The 21,870-nt window shown below is 43.0% G+C and overlaps 1 protein-coding gene across 1 annotated transcript in view; it reads right to left on the reverse strand.

Annotated features, from left to right (window-relative positions):
* Positions 1-1,040: 1,040 nt before the first annotated feature.
* SEL1L2 (SEL1L2 adaptor subunit of ERAD E3 ligase) overlaps positions 1,041-21,870 on the reverse strand; it is a 91,063-nt gene continuing 70,233 nt past the window's right edge. The window contains exons 12-19 of the mRNA XM_052651129.1: positions 21,572-21,634; positions 20,919-21,006; positions 18,103-18,251; positions 16,827-16,992; positions 16,631-16,705; positions 12,048-12,220; positions 1,299-1,427; positions 1,041-1,160 (exon numbers count right to left, since the gene is read on the reverse strand). Of these exons, the coding sequence (XP_052507089.1) occupies positions 1,041-1,160; positions 1,299-1,427; positions 12,048-12,220; positions 16,631-16,705; positions 16,827-16,992; positions 18,103-18,251; positions 20,919-21,006; positions 21,572-21,634 (963 nt within the window). The remainder of the gene's footprint in view (positions 1,161-1,298; positions 1,428-12,047; positions 12,221-16,630; positions 16,706-16,826; positions 16,993-18,102; positions 18,252-20,918; positions 21,007-21,571; positions 21,635-21,870) is intronic.

A 21,870-nucleotide genomic window follows, 5' to 3' on the forward strand; every position in this document is an offset into this window, starting at 1 on the left:
GGCCAGAATACTGGAGTGGGTAGCTTTATCCCAAGGGAAAAACATGAAAAGATCAATCTTTTCATTTTGCAGATCAGGAAACTGAGGCTCAGTGAGAGTGAGATTTAAGCCTGGCCCTTGACTTCTGCCCCAGCCCTGGGCCCCAACCCTGCCTCATCCATCAGGGGAGACAAAGAGCCAGGCCCTTTACCTTCTGTCCTTGGAGGCTTGCACCATTACCCACTGTGATTACTCTGCAGGGGAGTCCCCAGGGTTCCAGTGAGGAAAGGAAGAGAGGGATACAATGCTGGACAGACCCCAGACGGTGCTGTTCACTACATGGCTGCTAAGGGAGCTCAGACAGAAAGACCCCGGTGAGGAGGCTGAGTCAGTCCCTAGGCACAGCAACGCCATGAGAAACTTTGGCTCATCAGAGATAGACTGTGGTTCACCAGGTCATTCCCTCAAGATAACAGTCTGTTTGTAATTTTTGCCTTTCTCAAATTCTGAGGGATCTGTGTTCTCGCCCTCCCCAAACTCTCCCTTCTCCCAAGTTCAGTATGTTTGCAGGAGCCAAGAAACAAACCCATTTGTCCTCTAGAAAGGGGACAGGTTGTCACAACCACTTGAAAATGGGTGATTTTTATCCCTAACTCAGGACTAGAGCCTGGAGAAAGAAATGGCAAGCCACTCCAGTATCCTTGCCTGGAAAATCCCGTAGACCGAGGAGCCTGATGGGCTACAGTCCATGGGGTCACAAAGAGTCAGGCACAACTGAGCAACTAACACACGGGACTAGAGCACTCCAAGACGAGAAGTTTGTAAGGGAATCTTAGCTGATGAGTCTCCAACAAACCTCTCCCCACAAGGAGTCACCTCAACTAAGCAGGAGGTCTGAAATGGTTTCTTAGAGGACAGGTCCCAGTCTTTGTCCATTTTCCCTCAAGGCCCGTATAAGAAGTCAGCAGCAGGCCCCTGAGTCTGATGGGGAAATTTTTTATTTAGTGAAGGTAACTTGCAGTGGACTGGTTCTGTGAGCAGGTTTTCCCATGGTCCAGATCCTACCCGTAGCGATTTCTAAGCAAGAAGATCAGCACAGCAACAATTAGGCCAATTACAAATAAATCCCAGCATGGTCCAATGGTGTTGTCCAGTACCGTCCACTTCCATCTCATTGTAAACTACAGGCGAGAGACATTCTGTCAAAAATAAACCCGAGCCTCCCACTTTATTCAGAACATCATCTCCGCCCATCCCTCTGCCCAAGAGTTGCTCATCGGAGTTTCCAGAGATTTGGGACCTAATTGAGACAAACTTACATTAAAAAACAGGATATCTTGGAGCAAATGCACAGTTTCCAGTTTCATGAGGGCCAAGAACACTGGTATGTGAGCGTCCGGACTTGTTTGAGCAGCCATGTCGTATAATCTCCTGGCCAAGTGAATGTCCTGGAAATAGAACAGCCCATACTTATTAGGTGCAGATTCTTTAGGAGTAATTAAGTGAAAGCCACTGTTTGAAATTTATCTTTGGTAGGTCTGAATGCTTTCCCCACTACCCCCTACCCCAGGATGTTCATGCCTTAATCCTTGGAACCACCAGCTTCCCTGGTGGTCCGGTAGCTAAGACTCAACTCGGAGCTCCCAACACAGGGGGCCTCGGTTCAACCCCTGGCTGGGCTACGAGATCCCACATGCTGCAACTAAGAGTTTGCATATCACAGCTAAGATGCAAATAATTAATTTTAAAAAGATAAAACGTAAAAACAAGATTGCTAAAGTCCATTAAAATTTTTAAAAAACAAATGTTAAAAATGTTATGTTACAAGGGCAGAGTAAATTTTGCAAATATAAATAAGGTTTCAAATGTTAAGATAGGGAGATTGTCCTGAAGCACCTGGTGGACTCAGTGTAATCACATGAGCCCTTAAACACTGAGTTTTCTCACAGAGCAGAAGAGAAAGGCAGAGAGACGTGGCAGAGGAGAAGTCAGACGTTCTAGGCATGGGAAGGACTCAATTTCCTGTTGCTGGAAGGGCCCCCTGAACAGGAGAAGGAAAGTGGACAGCCAGCAAGGAAGTGGGGCCCCCAGTCCTATAAACACAAGAGACTGAATTTGGACAGTGATCTGAACAAGTGTGGAAGCAGATTCTTCCCCAGAGTCCTCTGTAAGGACCACAGCTTTGATTTCAGGCCTGCAGACCCTATGCAGAGGTCCCAGTCGAGCTCACCTAGACTTCTCACCTACAGAAACAGTGAGACCAATGTGTGTGGTTTTAAGGCATTGAGTTTGTGGTAATCTGTTAACAGCAGCCGTAGAAAATCAACAGAGTCTCCAAAGAGCTTTCTTAGTATCACTGAACCAGAGCTATGATTCCAATTAAAGGGGCAGGAGGACAGATGCTAATAATACAGCTCCCAAAGCAAATGGCAATATGGACAGTGATAAGTTTCTTTTTTTTTTAATTTTAAAATCTTTAATTCTTACATGTGTTCCCAAACATGAACCCCCCTCCCACCTCCCTCCCCATAACATCTCTCTGGGTCATCCCCATGCACCAGCCCCAAGCATGCTGTATCCTGCGTCAGACATAGACTGGCGATTCGATTCTTACATGATAGTATACATGTTAGAATGCCATTCTCCCAAATCATCCCACCCTCTCCCTCTCCCTCTGAGTCCAAAAGTCTGTTATACACATCTGTGTCTTTTTTGCTGTCTTGCATACAGGGTCGTCATTGCCATCTTTCTAAATTCCATATATATGTGTTAGTATACTGTATTGGTGTTTTTCTTTCTGGCTTACTTCACTCTGTATAATCGGCTCCAGTTTCATCCATCTCATCAGAACTGATTCAAATGAATTCTTTTTAACGGCTGAGTAATATTCCATTGTGTATATGTACCACAGCTTTCTTATCCATTCATCTGCTGATGGACATCTAGGTTGTTTCCATGTCCTGGCTATTATAAACAGTGCTGCGATGAACATTGGGGTACATGTGTCTCTTTCAATTCTGGTTTCCTTGGTGTGTATGCCCAGCAGTGGGATTGCTGGGTCATAAGGTAGTTCTATTTGCAATTTTTTAAGGAATCTCCACAGTGATAAGTATTTAAACTTCCTACTTCTCTTCATGTACTTATCATACTTGAAGCTTTGGGATTTGTTAATTCATTGTCTCCAGGTCCTTGAAGACGAGGTTTTGAACTGCCCGTTTGCCCCTGAATTCCCAGTGCCTAATGAAGTGTCGAATACATGGTAAGTCTTTGATAACACATCAAATAAGTGAATAAATGAGAAGTGAGTGAATAAACTACTTTGGCTCTCAGGCTGGAATTTGATTCCATGAATGACATACTATATTTTTAGGAACATTTCTTCCCATTAAATTAGGCCATGACAGATCAAAATGTGGTTCTGTTTCATTTTCACCTACTTACGGCTTGTTTTTTGCTTGCTTTGTAGTTGTTTTGTTTCCCCAAACAGAATAATGAAAGTCTAAGTAGAATGTAAAGGTCTACTCTTTTAAAGGTCTACTCTGCCTGGGTGCCTGTGGATTATTTTCAAAAGAAGGGGAAGGAGAAGAGCTTTTCACTAACTGCAGTCGTCTTGTAAGTCTCTGTCTCCCCTCCATCTCCCAGACTCCCATTGCTGCTGCTGCTGCTGAGTCCCGTCAGTCGTGTCCGACTCTGTGCGACCCCATAGACGGCAGCCCGCCAGGCCCCACCAACCCTGGGATTCTCCAGGCAAGAACACTGGAGTGGGCTGCCATTGCCTTCTCCAATGCAGGAAAGTGAAAAATGAAAGTGAAGTCGCTCAGTCGTGTCCGACTCTTCTCGACCCCATGGACTGCAGCCTACCAGGCTCCCCATCCATGGGATTTTCCAGGCATGAGTACTGGAGTGGGGTGCCATTGCCTTCTCCCAGACTCCCATTACACAGGCCTTAATAGTTGTGAATCCTGAAGCCTCGGCTAAACACATTTCTTGGGTGGTGTCCTCTCAGCTGTGTTCTGCTTGTCATTTCTTAAATTTTTCCAAAGTTTTGTGGACTGGTAAATTTATGTTTGAGAAAGAGGAATAAGGCCTGCTTAAAATACTTAAAATTCAGGAGACTGTTCAGAACAAATCTTTCTGGCAACAGAGAAAATGGATGTTGTAAAAACTCTAATTTGTGTCTCTAATTCCAACAAATTCAGTGGCTGTTCATTTGAAAACACCCCACAGATGATAACAGTGGTGTCACTCCCACACGTGACAGGCATATTAACTTGAATGGGGCGTTCGGAAAAAGGCAGCCTGTGTCAATATCTCAGGCATTCCTTCTTATTTAAAGCCAGCAAGAGTTATTAATTCATTTCTTGGGGTACAAATATCACAAGTGAGTCACTTGGCTTATAAATAAAAAATAGCAAAGAAGTACCATTCAAGAGGGATGAGCTGGCTCCTGGCCAAGGCAGCCTCACCATTGGCAGAGGGGGTAGGATGAGATAGGAAAGTCTTTCTTTAAAATTACCAGAGAAAGAAAATCCTGAATGTTTCTGACTAATTAGGGCAACTCATAGAAAGAAAATTTTATTACTAGACTCTGGAAAAGACTCCTTGTTCTTTGATCTTATTTAGTAAAAAAAAAAAATAAAATCAATATCATTTCCACACAAAAATTCCCCTTGATGAACAGTGCTTTGGTGATTCCCAAGGTTCATTAAATATGTCCATTGCACATCTAGTCCTCTTAGGTTTAACTTTTCTGTGGTACATTTGAGTTTATTTTGCTTTAAATTATCTGATTAGGAGATTATGTAAACCTATCTGTAGACTTCTTACAGGTTTTTGACTATAATGTCAGGTGTGCTGAAGTCCTGTTCAATGCTCACATGTTCAAAAGTTGCTCACAACTCAAAGGTACAGAATTCTCCAGCAATAAAATATCTGGGTTATGAAAATTGTTCAATCACATGATGCAGGGGCTTTCCAGCCCAGAATCTTTGGGTGTCATCAAAAATTTCTTATACTGGGACAGAGACAGTTTCTTTAACAATCCATTCTTATTTTCTTATTATAAATATGTTAAATTAGTGGAAACTTTGAAAATATAGAGGTGAACAAATGAGGGGAAAACACCCACAGTCTCACTGTACAGAGGTAACTGCTGATATTCCACACACATCCTACTAGCATTTCAGTGTTCTTATACTCATGTATACATTTTTTTTTATAGTTTTTTATTTTTTTAATTTTAAAATCTTTAATTCTTACATGTGTTCCCAAACATGAACCCCCCTCCCACCTCCCTCCCCATAACATCTCTCTGGGTCATCCCCATGCACCAGCCCCAAGCATGCTGTATCCTGCGTCAGACATAGACTAGCGATTCAATTCTTACATGATAGTCATGTATACATATTTTTAATTAAGGAATTTTTCACTCTGTATGATACTTTGTCTTCTGTTTTCTTAAGCTAACAATATATTTCAAGCAATATACCACATTCTAAGATATTAGTCTATAATATTTGTATTTTTAATGGTTGCTCAGTATTGCAGAATAATGGCTGCTGTTGCTAAATCACTTCAGTCGTGTCTGACTCTGTGCGACCCCAGAGACGACAGCCCACCAGGCTCCCCTGTCCCTGGGATTCTCCAGGCAAGAACAATGGAGTGGGTTGCCATTTCCTTCTCCAATGCACGAAAGTGAAAAGTGAAAGCAAAGCCGCTCAGTCGTGTCTGACTCACAGCAAACCCAGGGACTGCAGCCTGAGGGGCTCCTCTGTCCATGGGATTTTCCAGGCAAGAGTACTGGAGTGGGGTGCCATTGCCTTCTCCTAATACTTATTAAATATTTACTGTGTAATAGCCACCACTGTTGTGGTGTCATTTAAACCCTATGACAATGCTGTAGGGCAGATGATATTAACCCCATTTTAAAGATGAAAAAACTGACATAGAGAGCTTAAGTCACTCATCCAAATTCATTTGACTTGTAAGTGGCAGAGCTGAGATTTTACAGGTTTGTAAAATAAAAAACTATTCATTTGGGCTGAGGAATCATATTGTCAGATTCTGTTCTAAAATTTTTTTTTTTTTTGACATAGAGAGTAAGAAACACATGATACTCTATTTTTATTTTTGGAATTTTTTTCACTATTTTTTTTGTTGTTTTGATACTCTAAAATGGAAGAAAGCATATATGTTTTAAGATATTGACTAGAAAATCTATCCAAATTAAGACAAAAAGTGAGAGGAAATTAGCCTTTAGAGTTTCACTATATTATAGTTAGACATACAAGATAACACATTTTTTTGGTTCCTGCAGGTAAAACAAAACCACATCTACTGAATAAACTACAAATAGATCTGTCAAAAACAAAAGTAATTATTGCATGAAGCATTTTTATTTCTCATTTGTCTGGTTTGACCACCTATTGAGTGTTAGAGCTGAAGCTTTAAACACCAGAACAGAATTATTTTCTGGAAAAGCCAACTTAAAGTTAGATTTTAAAATGGCCCTCTCAGAAATATGACAGGACAAAATATACATCTTTTAGAAAGAGTCATAACCTTTCTTAAAGCATTCGAACAGTAATTTGAAGTAGAGGATTTATTTAGCAAAAAGAGTACTATGTTCAGCAACACGGAAATGAACATTGTTTTTCATACAAAGTTAATTATTTCATCTGATTGATGATTGTCATTTACAACTATATTGCTACCTCTGTCTCGGGTATTCCTTTGGAAAAAGTCTATGGATTCATTACATTTTCTAATTTATTGTCTATAGATTATAAGATAAAGTCAAGCATGTATCTGCTGATACTTTTTAAGTTGATCTGTCTTTATACTTAGAAGCCACCACTTCTCTGGTGGCTCAGACTGTAAAGAGTCTGCCGGCAATGCGGGAGACCCAGGTTTGATCCCTGGGTTGGGAAGATCCCTGGGTTGGGAAGATCCCCTGGAGAAGGAAATGGCAACCCACTCCAGTATTCTTGCCTGGACAAAGGAGCCTGGCAGGCTACAGTCCCTGGGGTCGCAGAGAGTGGGACACGACTGAGCGACTATCACTCCCTCCCTCTCTCATGTGTGCACACACACCATTTTGCACTTTGATCTTCATTATGGATGTGTCTCTTCACAGCACACTGTGAACTCTTTGAAGGATGCCTTGTTCTTGTATCCCCAGAGTCACGCACAGTGTTTCTGGACACAAAACAAGGACTTGATAAATATCTGAGTAAGTAAATGAATGAAGAAAAGCAAGGCATGGTACCACAGAAGTTTAGAATCAGGGATTCTAAATCTTTTAAATCTTTTAAATCTAGGGATTCATCGAAGGATTCATAGAGGAGATGATATTGGAGCTATTCTTTGAAAAATGGATCGGTCTTCAATGGGCAAAAATGTGAGAGGAGATCATTCCAGCAGATGGGGCAATATGACCTAAAGTCAGGAGGGTGCAGTTTAAGGGCATGGGGGAAAGGAAAAGAAGCCTAGAAGATATATAGGGAAATAGTGGCATATCCAGCCATTATTACCAAGGCAGGTTAGGTCAAGGAGGGTTTTGAATGCCAGGGTAAAAAGTTTGGACTTCATTAGGCAATAGAAAGTCAGTAAGACTCTTTTTTATTTTTGCGTTTGCTCATATTTATATCTGTGTGTGTGTCCATGCATGCACACTTTGGGGGAAGTTAAGTCTCAGAGTAACGGTACCAGAGTTAGATGGTTAAAGTATAAAGAATAACCTGGTGGGGCTTCACTAGATGTATGTATGTTAACTGAAGTAATGCTAACATCTGTAACAAACAAACCCCCACATTTCAGTGGTTTAACACATTCAACAGTCCATTGTGGATGTTACTGGTTGGTGGTAAATTTTCCTGGGGTGGTTCTGTGCTACAGCCTCTGGGAGAAGCTCCATCTACTTCTTAGCAGCCTTGGCCCAGAAATTACACTCTTCCCTTTCACATCCATTCCTTCAGTGAAAAGTAGTCACGTGGGTATCACGGGAACTGGGAAGTGCAGCCTCAGACTAGGAGCCATATCTCAGCAGTGAGTATTTCCTCCATCAGAGATTACACATCTTTGGTGGACAGAGCTTTCTCTGCCATACAGTTCAAGAAAGAACATTAGAATGAGAGAACCCTGAGAAGCCTTTACAACAAATAGAAACTTTGGCCTGAACCAGGATAAGGACAAAAGAACAGACAGGAGAGAATGGGCAACTGTTTTTTTCTCATGGTTAAATTTTTGAAGTACCTCTAAATCAAGTATAAATTGAGAAGGAATTTCATATTAACTTGTGAGCTGAGTGCTTATATTTCTAAATTAGTTCAGGTCATTTCCCAGTTTCTCTCCAGGTACTATTTTGTGTTCCAAAACAATGGTGTGGGGACATCCCTGGCAGTCCAGTGGTTAAGATTCCATGCTTCCACTACAGGGGGCTGGGTTCAGTCCCTGGTCAGGAAACTAAGATCCTGCATGCCATGTGGTATGGCCAAACAAGAAAACAAGAGCAGTGCTGTCAGTCCTGGTCTGCAGTTTAAGCCAAGTGAGCTTAACTTGAAGTCAGATAATGGAGAATGAGATGTTGAGATGTTTCTCAATGAAGCCATTAGGATAATTCATCTATATCACCTTAGTCCCCAAATCTGCTCCTAAAGAAGGATGAGAAAAATAACCCATATTTTTGCATTGATTTACCAAGAGTTGATTTGTACCTTTCTTTTTCCAGAAGGCTTAACTACAGAGTTTACCAAAACCCTATTTGATTCTCTGATAAATCCTATTAAAAATGTTAAACTCACCTTTTCCACTGGTTTGCATGAGGTTTAAGTAACACAAAGGATGGTGAAGAGCCTTGTTAAAGACATGCGTAATTACCTGTTCTCCTAATTGCTTTGCTTTCATTAAACGTCTCTGGAACACGCTTTGGGCTTTTCATTATCCGCATATTTGTTTTAAGAATTAGAAGAAGTGATATCTCATCATTAATTTGACAGCAAGATAGCAAGATTAATTAAACTTGGCCTCTGGGTAGTTGGTTATTATTTTACTAGTTACTAAACAAAATAAATTAATAAAGATGAAAAGCAACGTCTCCTCATTAACTGAATCTAAAATTTCTGTGTCCAGGTCTGAGGTTAAGTGCAGCTTTTCCTTTTTTTTTTTTTTTTGGTTAAATGTAGAGACTTTCTGTAGGAAAAAATATATGTGTGACTGAGAGACTGATCAAAATGAACTATCCGTGATTTAACAAGAACTCTGACTGAAAAGAACAAAAATGTGACTAGAGGGAAACTTCAAAGTGTTTTCCAGATGTATGAAATGTCTGTCTCAACAACTGCTATTTGACATCGTGAAGAAAGTGCCTAGGAGAGAGCCCAGCAGTGGCTCCGCGGAGGAAAACCGAAGCTCCTGAGGTGGCGGGCCGGCTGTGTAGATGGCCAACCCCGTGTCCCGGCAGAGCCGCCCTCCCCGCTGCGGGGAATCAGGGCGAGACGACCTCATGGCGGTGAGGCCGCGGCCGGTCAAGTCCTCCTCGACTCGCGGGGGGCAGGGGGGGGGGGGGTGGGGGGGGGTGGAGAGGGAGTGGGGAAGGGGCGAGGCGGGAAGGAGAGCTCATCTGAATCTAACCCACGGGGTGGGGTCACCTTCATCCTCTATACAGACAATGCTCCTCTCACCAGTGTGGTTATGTTTTACATGGGGAATGAGGAGCAAAAACTTTAATCCTATTGAAGCCTGATTTAGCAATCCTTCAAGTTCTCTTCTGATCTACATAACAGCCATTCCACACACTGTTTCTCGACAAGCCCTTTCACAAAGGCTTATTCGTTTCATCCTTAAAGCCTGGGGCAGGGCTTGTATCCCTGTTCCGCTGTACAGATGTGGATGACAGCTGGAAGGGAGGGAGTGTGGTTTGATAACATCCAAAGAATCAACCAATTTAGCTATTTGGTCCCGTCCCCTCTGTCCCCCATTTCATCAACACAGGAAAGTTGCATCTGCTAAGAACAGGGATAACAGACTGCATTTGGGTTTGACAGTCTTTCCACGACTTAGGGCGCCGGGAAGATGGAGAGTCATCAGGCAAAAGGCAGGTGCAGGGAGCACAGAAAGGCAAGGACCTCTCCCACCGGGCTGTGGGCACCTGAACAAGAAGCCCTTGCTGCGGTAGGCATGGGAGCGGTTGTCAGCCAGGAAATTCCCTGCAATGATTGCCAGTTACTAGCACAACTGGAAGGAAGAAGAAAGCATCGAAAATGCATTAATGCAGGGCCCACTCTTCCCACCAGAAATGTGGGGTCAGATAGGTCTGGGTTCAAATTCTGGTTCCACCACCAATGAGCCCTGCAAACTCAGTCCTGTGATTTAACCTGCTCTGTGGTTTCCTGATGCAAAAATGGAGGCCAATGATAGGATGCATCTCATTGAGTGGTTATGTGACTTAGATGAGGTGGTACACACAATACACCAACACCTGGCTATTATTATCATTCAGTTCAGTTCAGTCACTCAGTCGTGTCCGACTCTGTGACCCCATGAATCGCAGCACGCCAGGCCTCCCTGTCCATCATCAACTCCCGGAGTTCACTCAGACTCACATCCATCGAGTCAGTGATGCCATCCAGCCATCTCATCCTCTGTCGTCCCCTTCTCCTGCCCCCAATCCCTCCCAGCATCAGAGTCTTTTCCAATGAGTCAACTCTTCGCATGAGGTGGCCAAAGTACTGGAGTTTCAGCTTTATCCTCATTCCTTCCAAAGAAATCCCAGGGCTGATCTCCTTCAGAATGGACTGGTTGGATCTCCTTGCAGACCAAGGGACTCTCAAGAGTCTTCTCCAACACCACAGTTCAAAAGCATCAATTCTTCAGTGCTCAGCTTTCTTCACAGTCCAACTCTCACATCCATACATGACTACTGGAAAAACCATAGCCTTAACTAGACAGACCTTTGTTGGCAAAGCAATGTCTCTTCTTTTCAATATGCTATCTTATGTCATAACTTTTCTTCCAAGGAGTAAGCATATTTTAATTTCATGGCTGCAGTCACCATCTGCAGTTATTTTGGAGCCCCCCAAAATAAAGTCTGACACTGTTTCCACTGTTTCCGCATCTATTTCCCATGAAGTGATGAGACCAGATGCCATGATCTTCAGTACTGATATGTAATACACCTTCCTCACCCTGTCAGACCCCAGTGCCATCTTCTGCCTTACTTACACTTACTACAGGATTTACTCAATATTCTTCTCCCACCGGACTGTCGGCTTCTTAATGAACATGCCTCGTCTCCTCAAGTCAAGTGTAGCTTTTAAAGGATGGAGATCCATCTTCTTGGGCCTCCTAGAGCTCTCAGCGCTGTGTCATGTATGCAGCGGTGTGTCAAAAGACATTTCTGGATCAAAGCACCTCCCAGTATTCAGCTGGGACCTCATTCTCACTTTTTCCTTACTACTGAGAGCTTGAGAATTAGTGGACACATTTTTTTTTAATTTGTATTCTTTTGGAGTACAGTTGATTAACAATGTTGTGTTAGTTTCAGGTGCATAGCAAGGTGATCCATATCACAGATTCATACATGTATCTAATCTTTCCCACATTCTTTTCCCATTTAGGTTATTACAGAGTCAATGGAAACTAATGGAAAGAGGTCTGGAGGTGGAAGGGAGTGGGGGCAGAGCCCACTAGTGTTGCTGGGAAAAGCGTGAATTCACTGTGAATCAGGTCAGTCACTAGATTCTTGCCTGGAAAATTCCATGAACAGAGGAGACTGGCGGCCTACAGTCCATGGCATCACAAAGAATCGGACATGACTTATCACACTCACACACCACACGCAGTCCAGGTGTCTTCCACTTGTTAGTTATGTCCTAAGGCCTCATGGAGAAAATAAATCCGATCCTATGGAGTCTATGTGAGGGTCCATGGTACGTGTTGGTCTGTGGGAGGGCTCAGCAAATGTTAAGGCTTCTTCTCTCCATTGATGACATCGGAGAAATGGAAAATATTTACAAATTTTCCTTCCTGTACAGCCATTGTTACTAGGTTTGGATGATCTGCACAATTACCTTTGTGATACCTAAACCGTGTTCGTACATATAGCCCAGGTTGAACATGGCTTGTGCGCTGTGGTACTTGTCGGCCGCGATGCTATAATGCGTGGCTGCTGTTTGATAGTCTCTCTTGGTCCCGTAGCCATAGTAATGGTAATCTCCAATTTTCACTCTAGCAAATGCATTGCCTGATAGAAATACCAGAAAGAGAAGAAGAACAACTCAAATGATTCAGGTGTAGTTCCTAGTAACTCAACCTAATGATAATCTATATAGAAAAGAAAAGAAAAAAAAACACTTAGAATCCTATAATCAGGATTAGATATGATTTATGGATATAACACACAATACTAGCTGTCTTCATTGTCGGATAATTCCCACAATGTGGTACAAATGTTCTTAAAGAGTAAAACATTATAACAATGTCTTTACATGTACACTCTGCTATATACTTTTGTTTATTTTTGGCGATGCCGCATCTCCACTGCTGCCGTGGGCGTCTGCGGGGGGCGGAGAGTGGGGGCTTCTCACTGCCATTGCTTCTCAGGGGCTTCAGTGGTCGTGGCATACAGGCTCAGCAGCTGCAGCTCGCAGACTCTAGAGCACAGGCTCGATAGTTGAGGTGCACGGACTTAGTTGCCCTGTAGCATGCGAAATCTTTCCGGACCAGACAGGGATCTAGTGTCCCCTGCATTGGCAGGCGGATTCTTATCCACCACGCCACCAGGGAAGTCCCAGAATATAACATTATTAATTTTACCTTTTAGATTAATTTTCTGAAGGTAGGTCAACTGGATCCCATCCCTCTTTTCTCAGATTTCACTCCTGCAGAAGCTCTGCTCTCCTGCATCACCAGCTTCTCCCCCTTTCTAGTCCCATCAGTCACACAAACACCCTTTGGTATCTTCTGTGAATGACATCAAACCCTGCATCCCATTTCTTCATCCCACGGCATCTCCTTGTCACAACGCCCCATTTCTCAGTTTACTTCACACTCAGCCTTTTCAAAAGTGTGTTCTATACTTGCTGTCTCAAAAGCTTCTCCTCCCACATACTCTTCAACCCACCCCAGCCTGGCTTCTGCTCCCGCCTCCATGAGACTGCAACTTTCGAGGTGGTCGATAACTTCCATGCAGCCAAAACCCCGGCCACATCCCTGTCTTCATCGCACTGGGCCGCTAAGCCACGCTGGAAGCCCCGGGACTAACTGCCCAAGTCCTTTCCTCTCTCGACTTCCCTCATGCCCCATAGGCCTCTCCTTTACAGACTCTTGCCTGACTTCCTCCACTAACTTCGAAATGTCCGACTGCTAAGGCCTTATCACCGATTTTTTTCCTCCCGCTCCTCTCCCTTCTTTCCTCTCCTCTCCTGCCGTCCCCTCCTCTCCCCAACTCTGCTCTGTCTCAACTCTGTCTCCACGTCATCTCGTCTAGTTCCACGGCTCTCTATGGCCACTATTTCTGAATCAGTATTTACAGTCCTGTCTCTCATAAGCTCCAGATTCTTACAGGTGCCTTCTTGACTTCCCTACCCGGATCTCAAACTTAAGACATCCGGTAGAGAATCTTAACACCCCATTCCCTCTTCCTCCAAACAGAATCATCAGTTTCTTTCCTCTCTCAGGACCAGCAGCCCACTTCTCAGGCCATAAATCTAGCAGAATTATCCCCAGTTCCTTCCCCTCACTTTTATTATCAAATCCGTCAGCAAGTCCTCTTTCTCTAAAACACACCCATTTTTTACCCTCTCCTCTACCATCTAGTCTCATCCTGGAATATTACAACAGCCAAGATGATTTTTTTCAAATGTAAAATTGAATCATGTTATTCCCTATGTGAAAACCGTCCAGTGCCTTCACTTTGCACTTGGAATAACACCCAGACTCCTGACCTGACCTGCAAGCGATGCCCTGTCTGTCTTCTACCTCCCTGACTATCCTTATCTTTCATCACTTTCTTGGCATGTTCTGGTCTTTATCATATTCCTTCAACACACCGAGCTCATCCTTGCCTCGGGATCCCTGTAAGATTCTTCAAGTCCCTTTGCCTGGCGTGTTTGGAGTTCCTCATCCTTCTGACCTCACTGCAAATGTTGCTTCCTGCCTAGCACTTCTCTGACCACCTTGTCAGACTACACTCCAATAATTATCTGTCCCATCTACATGCTTTATTTCTTCATAGCACGTAACATTATTATTTTGTTTACTAGTTTATTTTCTCTCCCTCTTTGATGAGAGAAAACTTTGACACTCTTGATCACTAATACAGTCCCAGAACTGGAACGGAACCTGATGAATATTTATGGAATGAGTGGATAGACATAGTAGGGAACTTTTTTAGAAAATGTTTTTCCCAGATGTTAAGTATTTTACAATCTTAATTCCCAACAAACATGAAAATATTCATGTCAGAGTAAAAATAATTCACATGACTTTTTAAGATGTGAGACTTCAGTCTTTTGAAGGCTAATTAGGGATGACCTCTAAGGGGGTCTCTGGGGCCCGTGTTTTCAGTCACCAGGACTATGTTGATTGGAAAGATGAGGGAATGCTCATGCAGGACTTCCACTTCAACTGCGGCCAACCCTGATGCACAGTCTAGGCTTACTTGGAAAACTGGTAAGTAACCTTGTGTGATATGGTCCATATCATTAAGGGCTATAGGACTCCTTCTAAGTTTTTCTCCCCATTTGGCCTAATACAAAGCCTAAAAATTTTTGAAATTAATTCCTTTGGGTTCTGAAGTTCTTTTAACCTTCTAGAATCCTGTACTAAAATGTAAACCACCTTTAGCTTTCTATAATTAGAAGTAACGTCATAAAATTCTTAAGCTGCCAAAGATATTGGTTGTTAGGCTTTGCTTCCCAGGTACTTCAAAATGTGCAGGTAGCTGGGGGCAAGACCTCATAGAAATGATGCCGAGAAGAGGGGCCCAGAGGGGCCTGGAGAGGCAAGAGACCCCTTGGGCTCTAAAGAGAAACCTGCTCCATCTCTAATTTTGCCCAAAGCTGCCTTAACGTTTGACTCCAAGGTTCCTTCTGCACCATAACCACAAAAGAAGAGGACTCTGCATTTTTGAGCTTTGCAAGCAGTAAGCAGGACCCCAGAGGTCTCTAGGAATGAAAGGTAGTGAACAAGCAGATTCTCCAGAGGATTCAGCTCCACCCTACTCAGGGGACTGACTGGGGGCAGGTGGCAATCCTGACAGGCTCCCAGAGGGTCACTAGACGGGTGGAGGGATTTCCCCTCCAGTTCACCATCATGATGGTTCAGCAGCCTCATCACACACAGCAGCTCCTGAAGGCAAGCACCACCAGTGACTGACTGGAAGTCTAACTTGCTCGACTAGATTTCCTCACCTCGAGACAGCCACCAGCGCCTACATCTTCAGGGACACTCATGTCTGACCTCTCTTTTGACACACAATTATTTTTAGTGGTCTGACATTTTTATATTGGTGAATTCTGTTTAATATTAATGTCCTCTCGTTTTCAAGGTCTCTTTCCCTTGGTGCAGCTTCTGCAGCATTTTATGGCTTGGGATAAACCTGTATTTGTACAATTGAGCTGATTTGCCATAGATGAGAGATTGCTGGTGGTGTTTCTCCACTCCAAACAAGGTCTTCTTTAAATTTTAGAAAACATGGGCTTTTCTTTTTTCGGGAATTTCTCACTAAAATCACATGGATGGCTTGCCACTGTAGTAGCAGCTTAGCTGAATCCGAGAAGGCACAATGGTGGCTTTTTCCTTCTGCCTCATCAACTGAGAATTGTTTTTTTTATCCCATTCACTTCTTGGAGAAAAGGGATGATTCGACCTTAGCATGAGGTGACTTTAAGAAATTAATTAGAAGTAAAATTGCTCTCTTACTATAAGATAGTTCCTCACATATCCAAATGCCAATAGTGACAGCTTTGCAAAAGCTCTCTGCTTTTAGCAATATGATTTTAGGGAAAGAATGGAACGAGACACAGTGATGCAAATGCCACCTGCCACTGCTTCCCCACCACCCTATCTTACCTTCTTCATCACTTGTGATCCCTGTAGTGGGGCTTAGGAACTCCAGGAAGGGAAGGGGGTTGGATCTTGCTAATTAATTTTTTTTTCTGATGCTACCATACTAATCATTACAATAAGGATCTGAAGGTTGTGGTAATCTTCAAAGTGATATTTTAAAAGAAGAATCAAGCAAGTCTTACCGCCATAAGTAGTTTTATCTATAAACTCCTTGAAAGATAGATAATATCTCTGATAAGTTAAAAAAAAAAAACTCAGCAAATGAGTGACTGAAGCCAGACCAAGAAAACTAATTTCTTGAGTAACACTGTCAAGTTTCAGACAATTGTTTGAATTGGTGCCATGGAGACAGAGCCATAGAAAAATTCCCGCCATATGCTAAACTGGGGACCTTGAGAATAACAAAAGAAATTTCTGGAAATGACCTCCAACCAAAGACTGACCCTATCATCAGTTTGAAATACCACGTACTAGATATTCTGCACCTTTGTGCCTATGTGCCCAAGAGCTCAGCTGTAGCAAATCAGAGGAATAATAGTGGACAGGGGCCAGGCAGTGCTCATTTTTATCTAAGTTCGGATACCTTGAATGGCAGCTCGATTCCATAGGAGAAGTGCCATTGGATACATCTTCTCTTTTTCAAGAATTTTAGCCTTTTCTTAAAAAAAGAAAAAAAGAAAAGGAGACATTCCATTAGGAAGGCTTAAGGTGTCCCTGTAGTAAAGTCAAATATGCATATGTATGATTAGGGAATTGCAGAGAATTTTAACTTATCTTACTAGATTCCAAAATGAACGCTGAATTGCTTTGAGCTACTTCATACCCCATTTCTGCAAGCAGTGCGTACTGAACAAGAGAAGAATCTATATCACCATTCTTATAAGCGAAGTATGCTGTCAGGAATTTCTCAGCCCAGTGGCCTAGTTCACAGACACCTTTATAAAGCTGTATTTGGAAAGAAAAATCAAGCAGACTAGTTAGCCAATACATGTAATTCCATGCAAAAGGTAACTGACATCAGTCTTTAGTTCCTCCTGGCTGGTCAGGCCAGGATTTTTGGTCTGAAGCATGGCTTTTGAAAATTATTTAGAGTGAGGAGTTCATATCTTTCATAGGCACAAAAGTTATAAGTGTGTATTTTATTTGTCTTGAGCTTATTTTAAACTTGCATAATACACTTTTCTGACTTAGAGGCTATTTGGCAGGACAAGAACGTCTCAATTTCTGTTTTTGTTTTTGTAAGGGCCTTACTGGGCACTGCGGCCCTGTGAGGGCAGCTGATGTGGGAGAGAGAGCGAGGAGAGGACACGCCTGCGGGCACGGGCGGCAGAACGAGGGAGGTGTGCAGAGCGCACGGGACTACTGTCAGCCGAGCTGAACAGCGCGTAATTCCGCACGCAAAGGAGGCTAGCCACCCACGGTTCATTAGGGAGCTGGCAAAGGAGCAAATCTAAAGACAGATTTTTAGCTGGGAGCTTTTGAAACGAATTTCAGAGGGATTAGATTACAACATGGAGGTATTTATACTGGTGCAGGGGAAGTGTTTAATAAGTCAATGAACGACATTAAGATCCTAAAAGCACTCTTTTGAAAAGTGCACCAATATCCCAGGCTAAAAGAATTTACTTTCTCCAGTATCATCCAAATCATCAAAAAAACCTCAGGACCTTGCTTTCCGGGAAGAAGCGGGCTACATTTTCTAGGCTAAATCAAGCCTTGCATTTCGCAGCTGCAACTCCCAAGCCCACTAGAAGTGCCAAGTTGCCCTGGCAATTTGATTGACGACTGAAACAGAGCCCCCTAACTGAATTCTGCGGAGAGCTCTGAACCTGATGAAAAGCCAAATGCAAGAGAGAGGAAGGATCATTTCTCTGCCTCCCTTTCCCAGGCTGAGTTACATCACTGCTCTTCCTCTCTGGCAAATGTCAGTATTCACACTGTCAGCTGGAAGAAACAAAATAATATGTATAAAATCAAAGGCACCACAATTTAAGGACAGTATCACCTCCTCTGTGTGACAAATGAAAAGTACTTCAGAAACAGCTCCTGATTTACCTCCACAGCGGTTCTGCATGATCGCAGCACTCCTGTTCCTGTGGCGTACATCTCGGCCAGGTAATAAATGGCTAGGGGCTGCCCACTCTGAGATGCCAAGTAAAAATATTTGAAGGCAAGTTTATAATCCTTCCATACTCCAGAGCCAGCTGAAAAATTAAAATCATTTTGAGCCACCCCTTATTTACATTATATTTTTTACATTATAGTCTATGCATGTAATGGTCATGGTGATTCCTGCTGTTTTAAATAGGTTCAGAAGAGTCAGGCAAAAGTCAAGCTACACTCCCGATTCACTATTTGGAACCGGGGGTGGGGGGTGGAGGGGGGGATGTTGAGTTAGATTAGAAGTAAGAGTGTGGAAATGAATGTTCTCTGCCCATTCAGCGAACTGAAGGAGAAGGACTGTCTAGTCTCATGGCAGTATCTCCTCAATACGGCACATATTGTTAATGAAGTTAATGGAAAGGAGACCAAGTGGTAGGCTCTGAGGACCAGAAGCCCCTCCGTGACATGTGCTACCATCACTGTCGTCCTTCCATACCACGGGGCCGGTACAGCTCCTCCCAGACGTAACCATCGAGTTTGGGGCAGGCAACTCCCAGCTCCAAGGGGCCCAGCTCAGACTCGGCTCATGCTTGGAGCAAGGAGAGGTATTTGGAGCTGGTGTGGATAAACAGCTACTCCCAGAAGCTGGGGTTCTTGTTGGGGTTCTCCCATTACTCCTTTGGCCACTTGGGCACCTTGGGGCACATCCTTTGCAAGAGGAAGGGTTTTCTTCAGGTGGTTCTGAAATTGCCTCCCAGCTCTAACATTTCTTAGCCTTCAGAAGCAGTGCCATGTTGCTGCTGAGACCAGCAGCTCTGCCAGTAGATCATTTGGGTTAGAATCTCAGATCCACTGAGCGTGTGATCATGTGACCTCGTGTAAGACTTGTGACCTCAATATGGCTCAGTTTGCTCACCTATAAACTGTGGGATACCCCACAGGATGTGTTGAGAGGACTAAATGAGTAAAAGCATGCTGCTGCTGCTGAGTCGCTTCAGTCGTGTCTGACTCTTGCGACCCCATAGACGGCAGCCCACCAGGCTCCCCTGCCCCTGGGATTCTCTAGGCAAGAACACTGGAGTGGGTTGCCATTTCCTTCTCCAATGCATGAAAGTGAAAAGTCAACGTGAAGTCGCTCAGTCGTGTCCGACTCTTCACGACCCCATGGACTGCAGCCCACCAGGCTCTTCCATCCATGGGATTTTCCAGGCAAGAGTACTGCAGTGGGGTGCCATTGCCTTCTCCGAGTAAAAGCATATCAAGACTTAAACATCAGCCATAACTATTACCCTAATTTTGAAGCTTGAGGAAACTGATGGATCCTGGGGCTGGGACTTGGAATAAACTAGAAGGACAGGCTATCTCAGTCAGGCAACCTTCCAAGATGTACAGAACAGACTCTGAAGCTGGACTGTTTTGGAAAATGCCAGCTGACCTCTAGGCCAGATCTGGCTTCCTGATGATACATCTACTCCTGCCCTTGCTCTACCTCTGATGGGATGGACTGAGACAGAATACTCAGATATATTTGGATCTCTTGGTATGTGTCTTGGCCAATCTCTTTCTCAGTGCTTATAAAAATGATTACAAATCTTCAAGGCTTTCTGAGATCACCTATCTCAATCACTCCACCTTTGTTCTCAGGTAATGACCGTACCTCTGAGCTCACTACAGGAGCCCTCTTGTTATCTTTCCTCACTTGCCTCTCTCCTCAGATTAACAACTGCACTGTTTGTTTCATCATCTCTCCAGTTTTGAGGATGAGAAATCCCTCCTCTTTATCAAAGCTAGTGAGGCTCCCTGGACCTGATCGGATACTTGCAGATTTGCCACTGGTCAGGTAAGATCAGAAAGGCCACCTAAATTTTTCCAGAACCTCTTCATCAATTATCTCATCTCCCCAGTGACCCATTAACCACTTCCATTGGTTGACTCGCTTTCATTTTTTCTGCAAAAAATTATACTCAGGTCTCTCACCACCTTAAAAACAACTTTCTCTTGATTCTTGATCTCCCTCATGCTATTATCTCATCTTTCTCCTCCATTTAAAGGAATACTACTTTCAATAATGTTTGGACCCATCTACCTCTTCACCTCGCATGTAATCCTCACCCCACTGTATCTGGCTTCCCTCTCAACCAGTTTGATGACCTCACAAACATCCTCTTTACTGATAAGTTCCACAGACACTTTGCCCTTTTTTTTTTTCGGAAAGTGAGAACCAGGCTTTTCACTGAATTTCAGCGGAGTATCATTCATTTACTCTTTCTTGAAATTTCTAACCCTTGTCCTCCTTAAGATAACCTCCTCCCCACCCCATCCCTCTGACTGTGCATTTTCAGTCTTCCTGTGATGACTCTTTCTTTACCCATATTTTCAATATGGCGCCAAGGATCACCAGATCTCTTATCGTGGCCTACCGCGCCTTCCTCTTGCACTCTCTCTCCGTTCCCTTTGGAAGCTTGGCTACTCTTAACTAACACCTATATGTTGATGCCACCCAAATCTTTCTCTCAAGTTTGACCTTTCTTGTGAGTTTCATACTTGCTCAAACTTGGCTTTTTAAGGTGACCTTTCGGGTCGTGCCTCATTGCCCCCTCCCCCAAATAGTGTACTTTTCCTTGTCTTCTTCAAATTCCTCCTCAGATTGCTGCCTGACTGTTCTGTCTACACCATCCACACCAACCCTTTGATTTGTGCTAGAAAAGGGCCAGACTTGATGATGCCTTTGCCACCCTAAGTCAAGCAGCCACATGTGTAGTACTTACAGTAGTACATGAAGCCTAACTGAAACTGAGCATTGGGCCATCCCTTCTCTGCAGCTTTCTGAAAGTATTTAAGCGCTTCTGCATAACTCTGCAAGATAATTACACTTTGTTACTCAAAGGTACATGCATAACTCCATGGTAACAATTGCCTTCCACTTTTTTAAAGAGTGTAGTTAGTGCCCTATGTGATTTAAGCTAATTAAAATTTTATCAGAAGTATTACACATTTTATTTCATTATTATATTAGATTCTACCAAGAAATAATTATCTCATGATCATTGTAAATTATGTCTTTTCCTACACTGACAATAGGTTTTGTTAGATATTGGGGGAAGGTCACTCAAAAAGACAAAAGTTAAACTGAGAAGACAAATTTATCTATCCAAAAAAAAAATCCTCTTGGGTTAGATGATTTCTAAGTTTACTTAGAATCTATGATTCTAAGATATTAATTAGGGTTGTTATTCTTGTCATAAGCTTACTCTATGTCTCTGGCAAATATTTCACTGGATTATTTTATTTTGTATTATTAGATATGATACCGCCACGAACCAGGTAATAGAGACTAATTCCTTTAAATTAATCAATGGTCATGAATTTCACCCTAGTCAATTTCTGGAAACATGAAAGATGATAAAACTATTTAACTTACCACGGGAACTCCTTTCCCATAAAAGTAAAGAAGACCGAGCCCATGAAGACCAATTGCATTGCCCTAGAACGGATTTAAAAATCGAAGTAACGTCTTAGTAGAATTCATGATAAGGAACAGTGCTGCAAAATCATTCACAAAATTTGAAACATGCACAATAGGAGCTGAATTAAGGCAGGTTAATGAGGCAGTTGGCATTATTCTGAGCCTCTCTACTTTCTCCTTTCACACTTTCATAGCCCCCTTCTGACCAGAAAAGAGGGAAATGACAGTCACATCTTTCCTCCAATCTTCTTTTT

Source organism: Budorcas taxicolor, chromosome 13, assembly GCF_023091745.1.
Source record: "Budorcas taxicolor isolate Tak-1 chromosome 13, Takin1.1, whole genome shotgun sequence".
NCBI classification, from domain to species: domain Eukaryota; kingdom Metazoa; phylum Chordata; class Mammalia; order Artiodactyla; family Bovidae; genus Budorcas; species Budorcas taxicolor.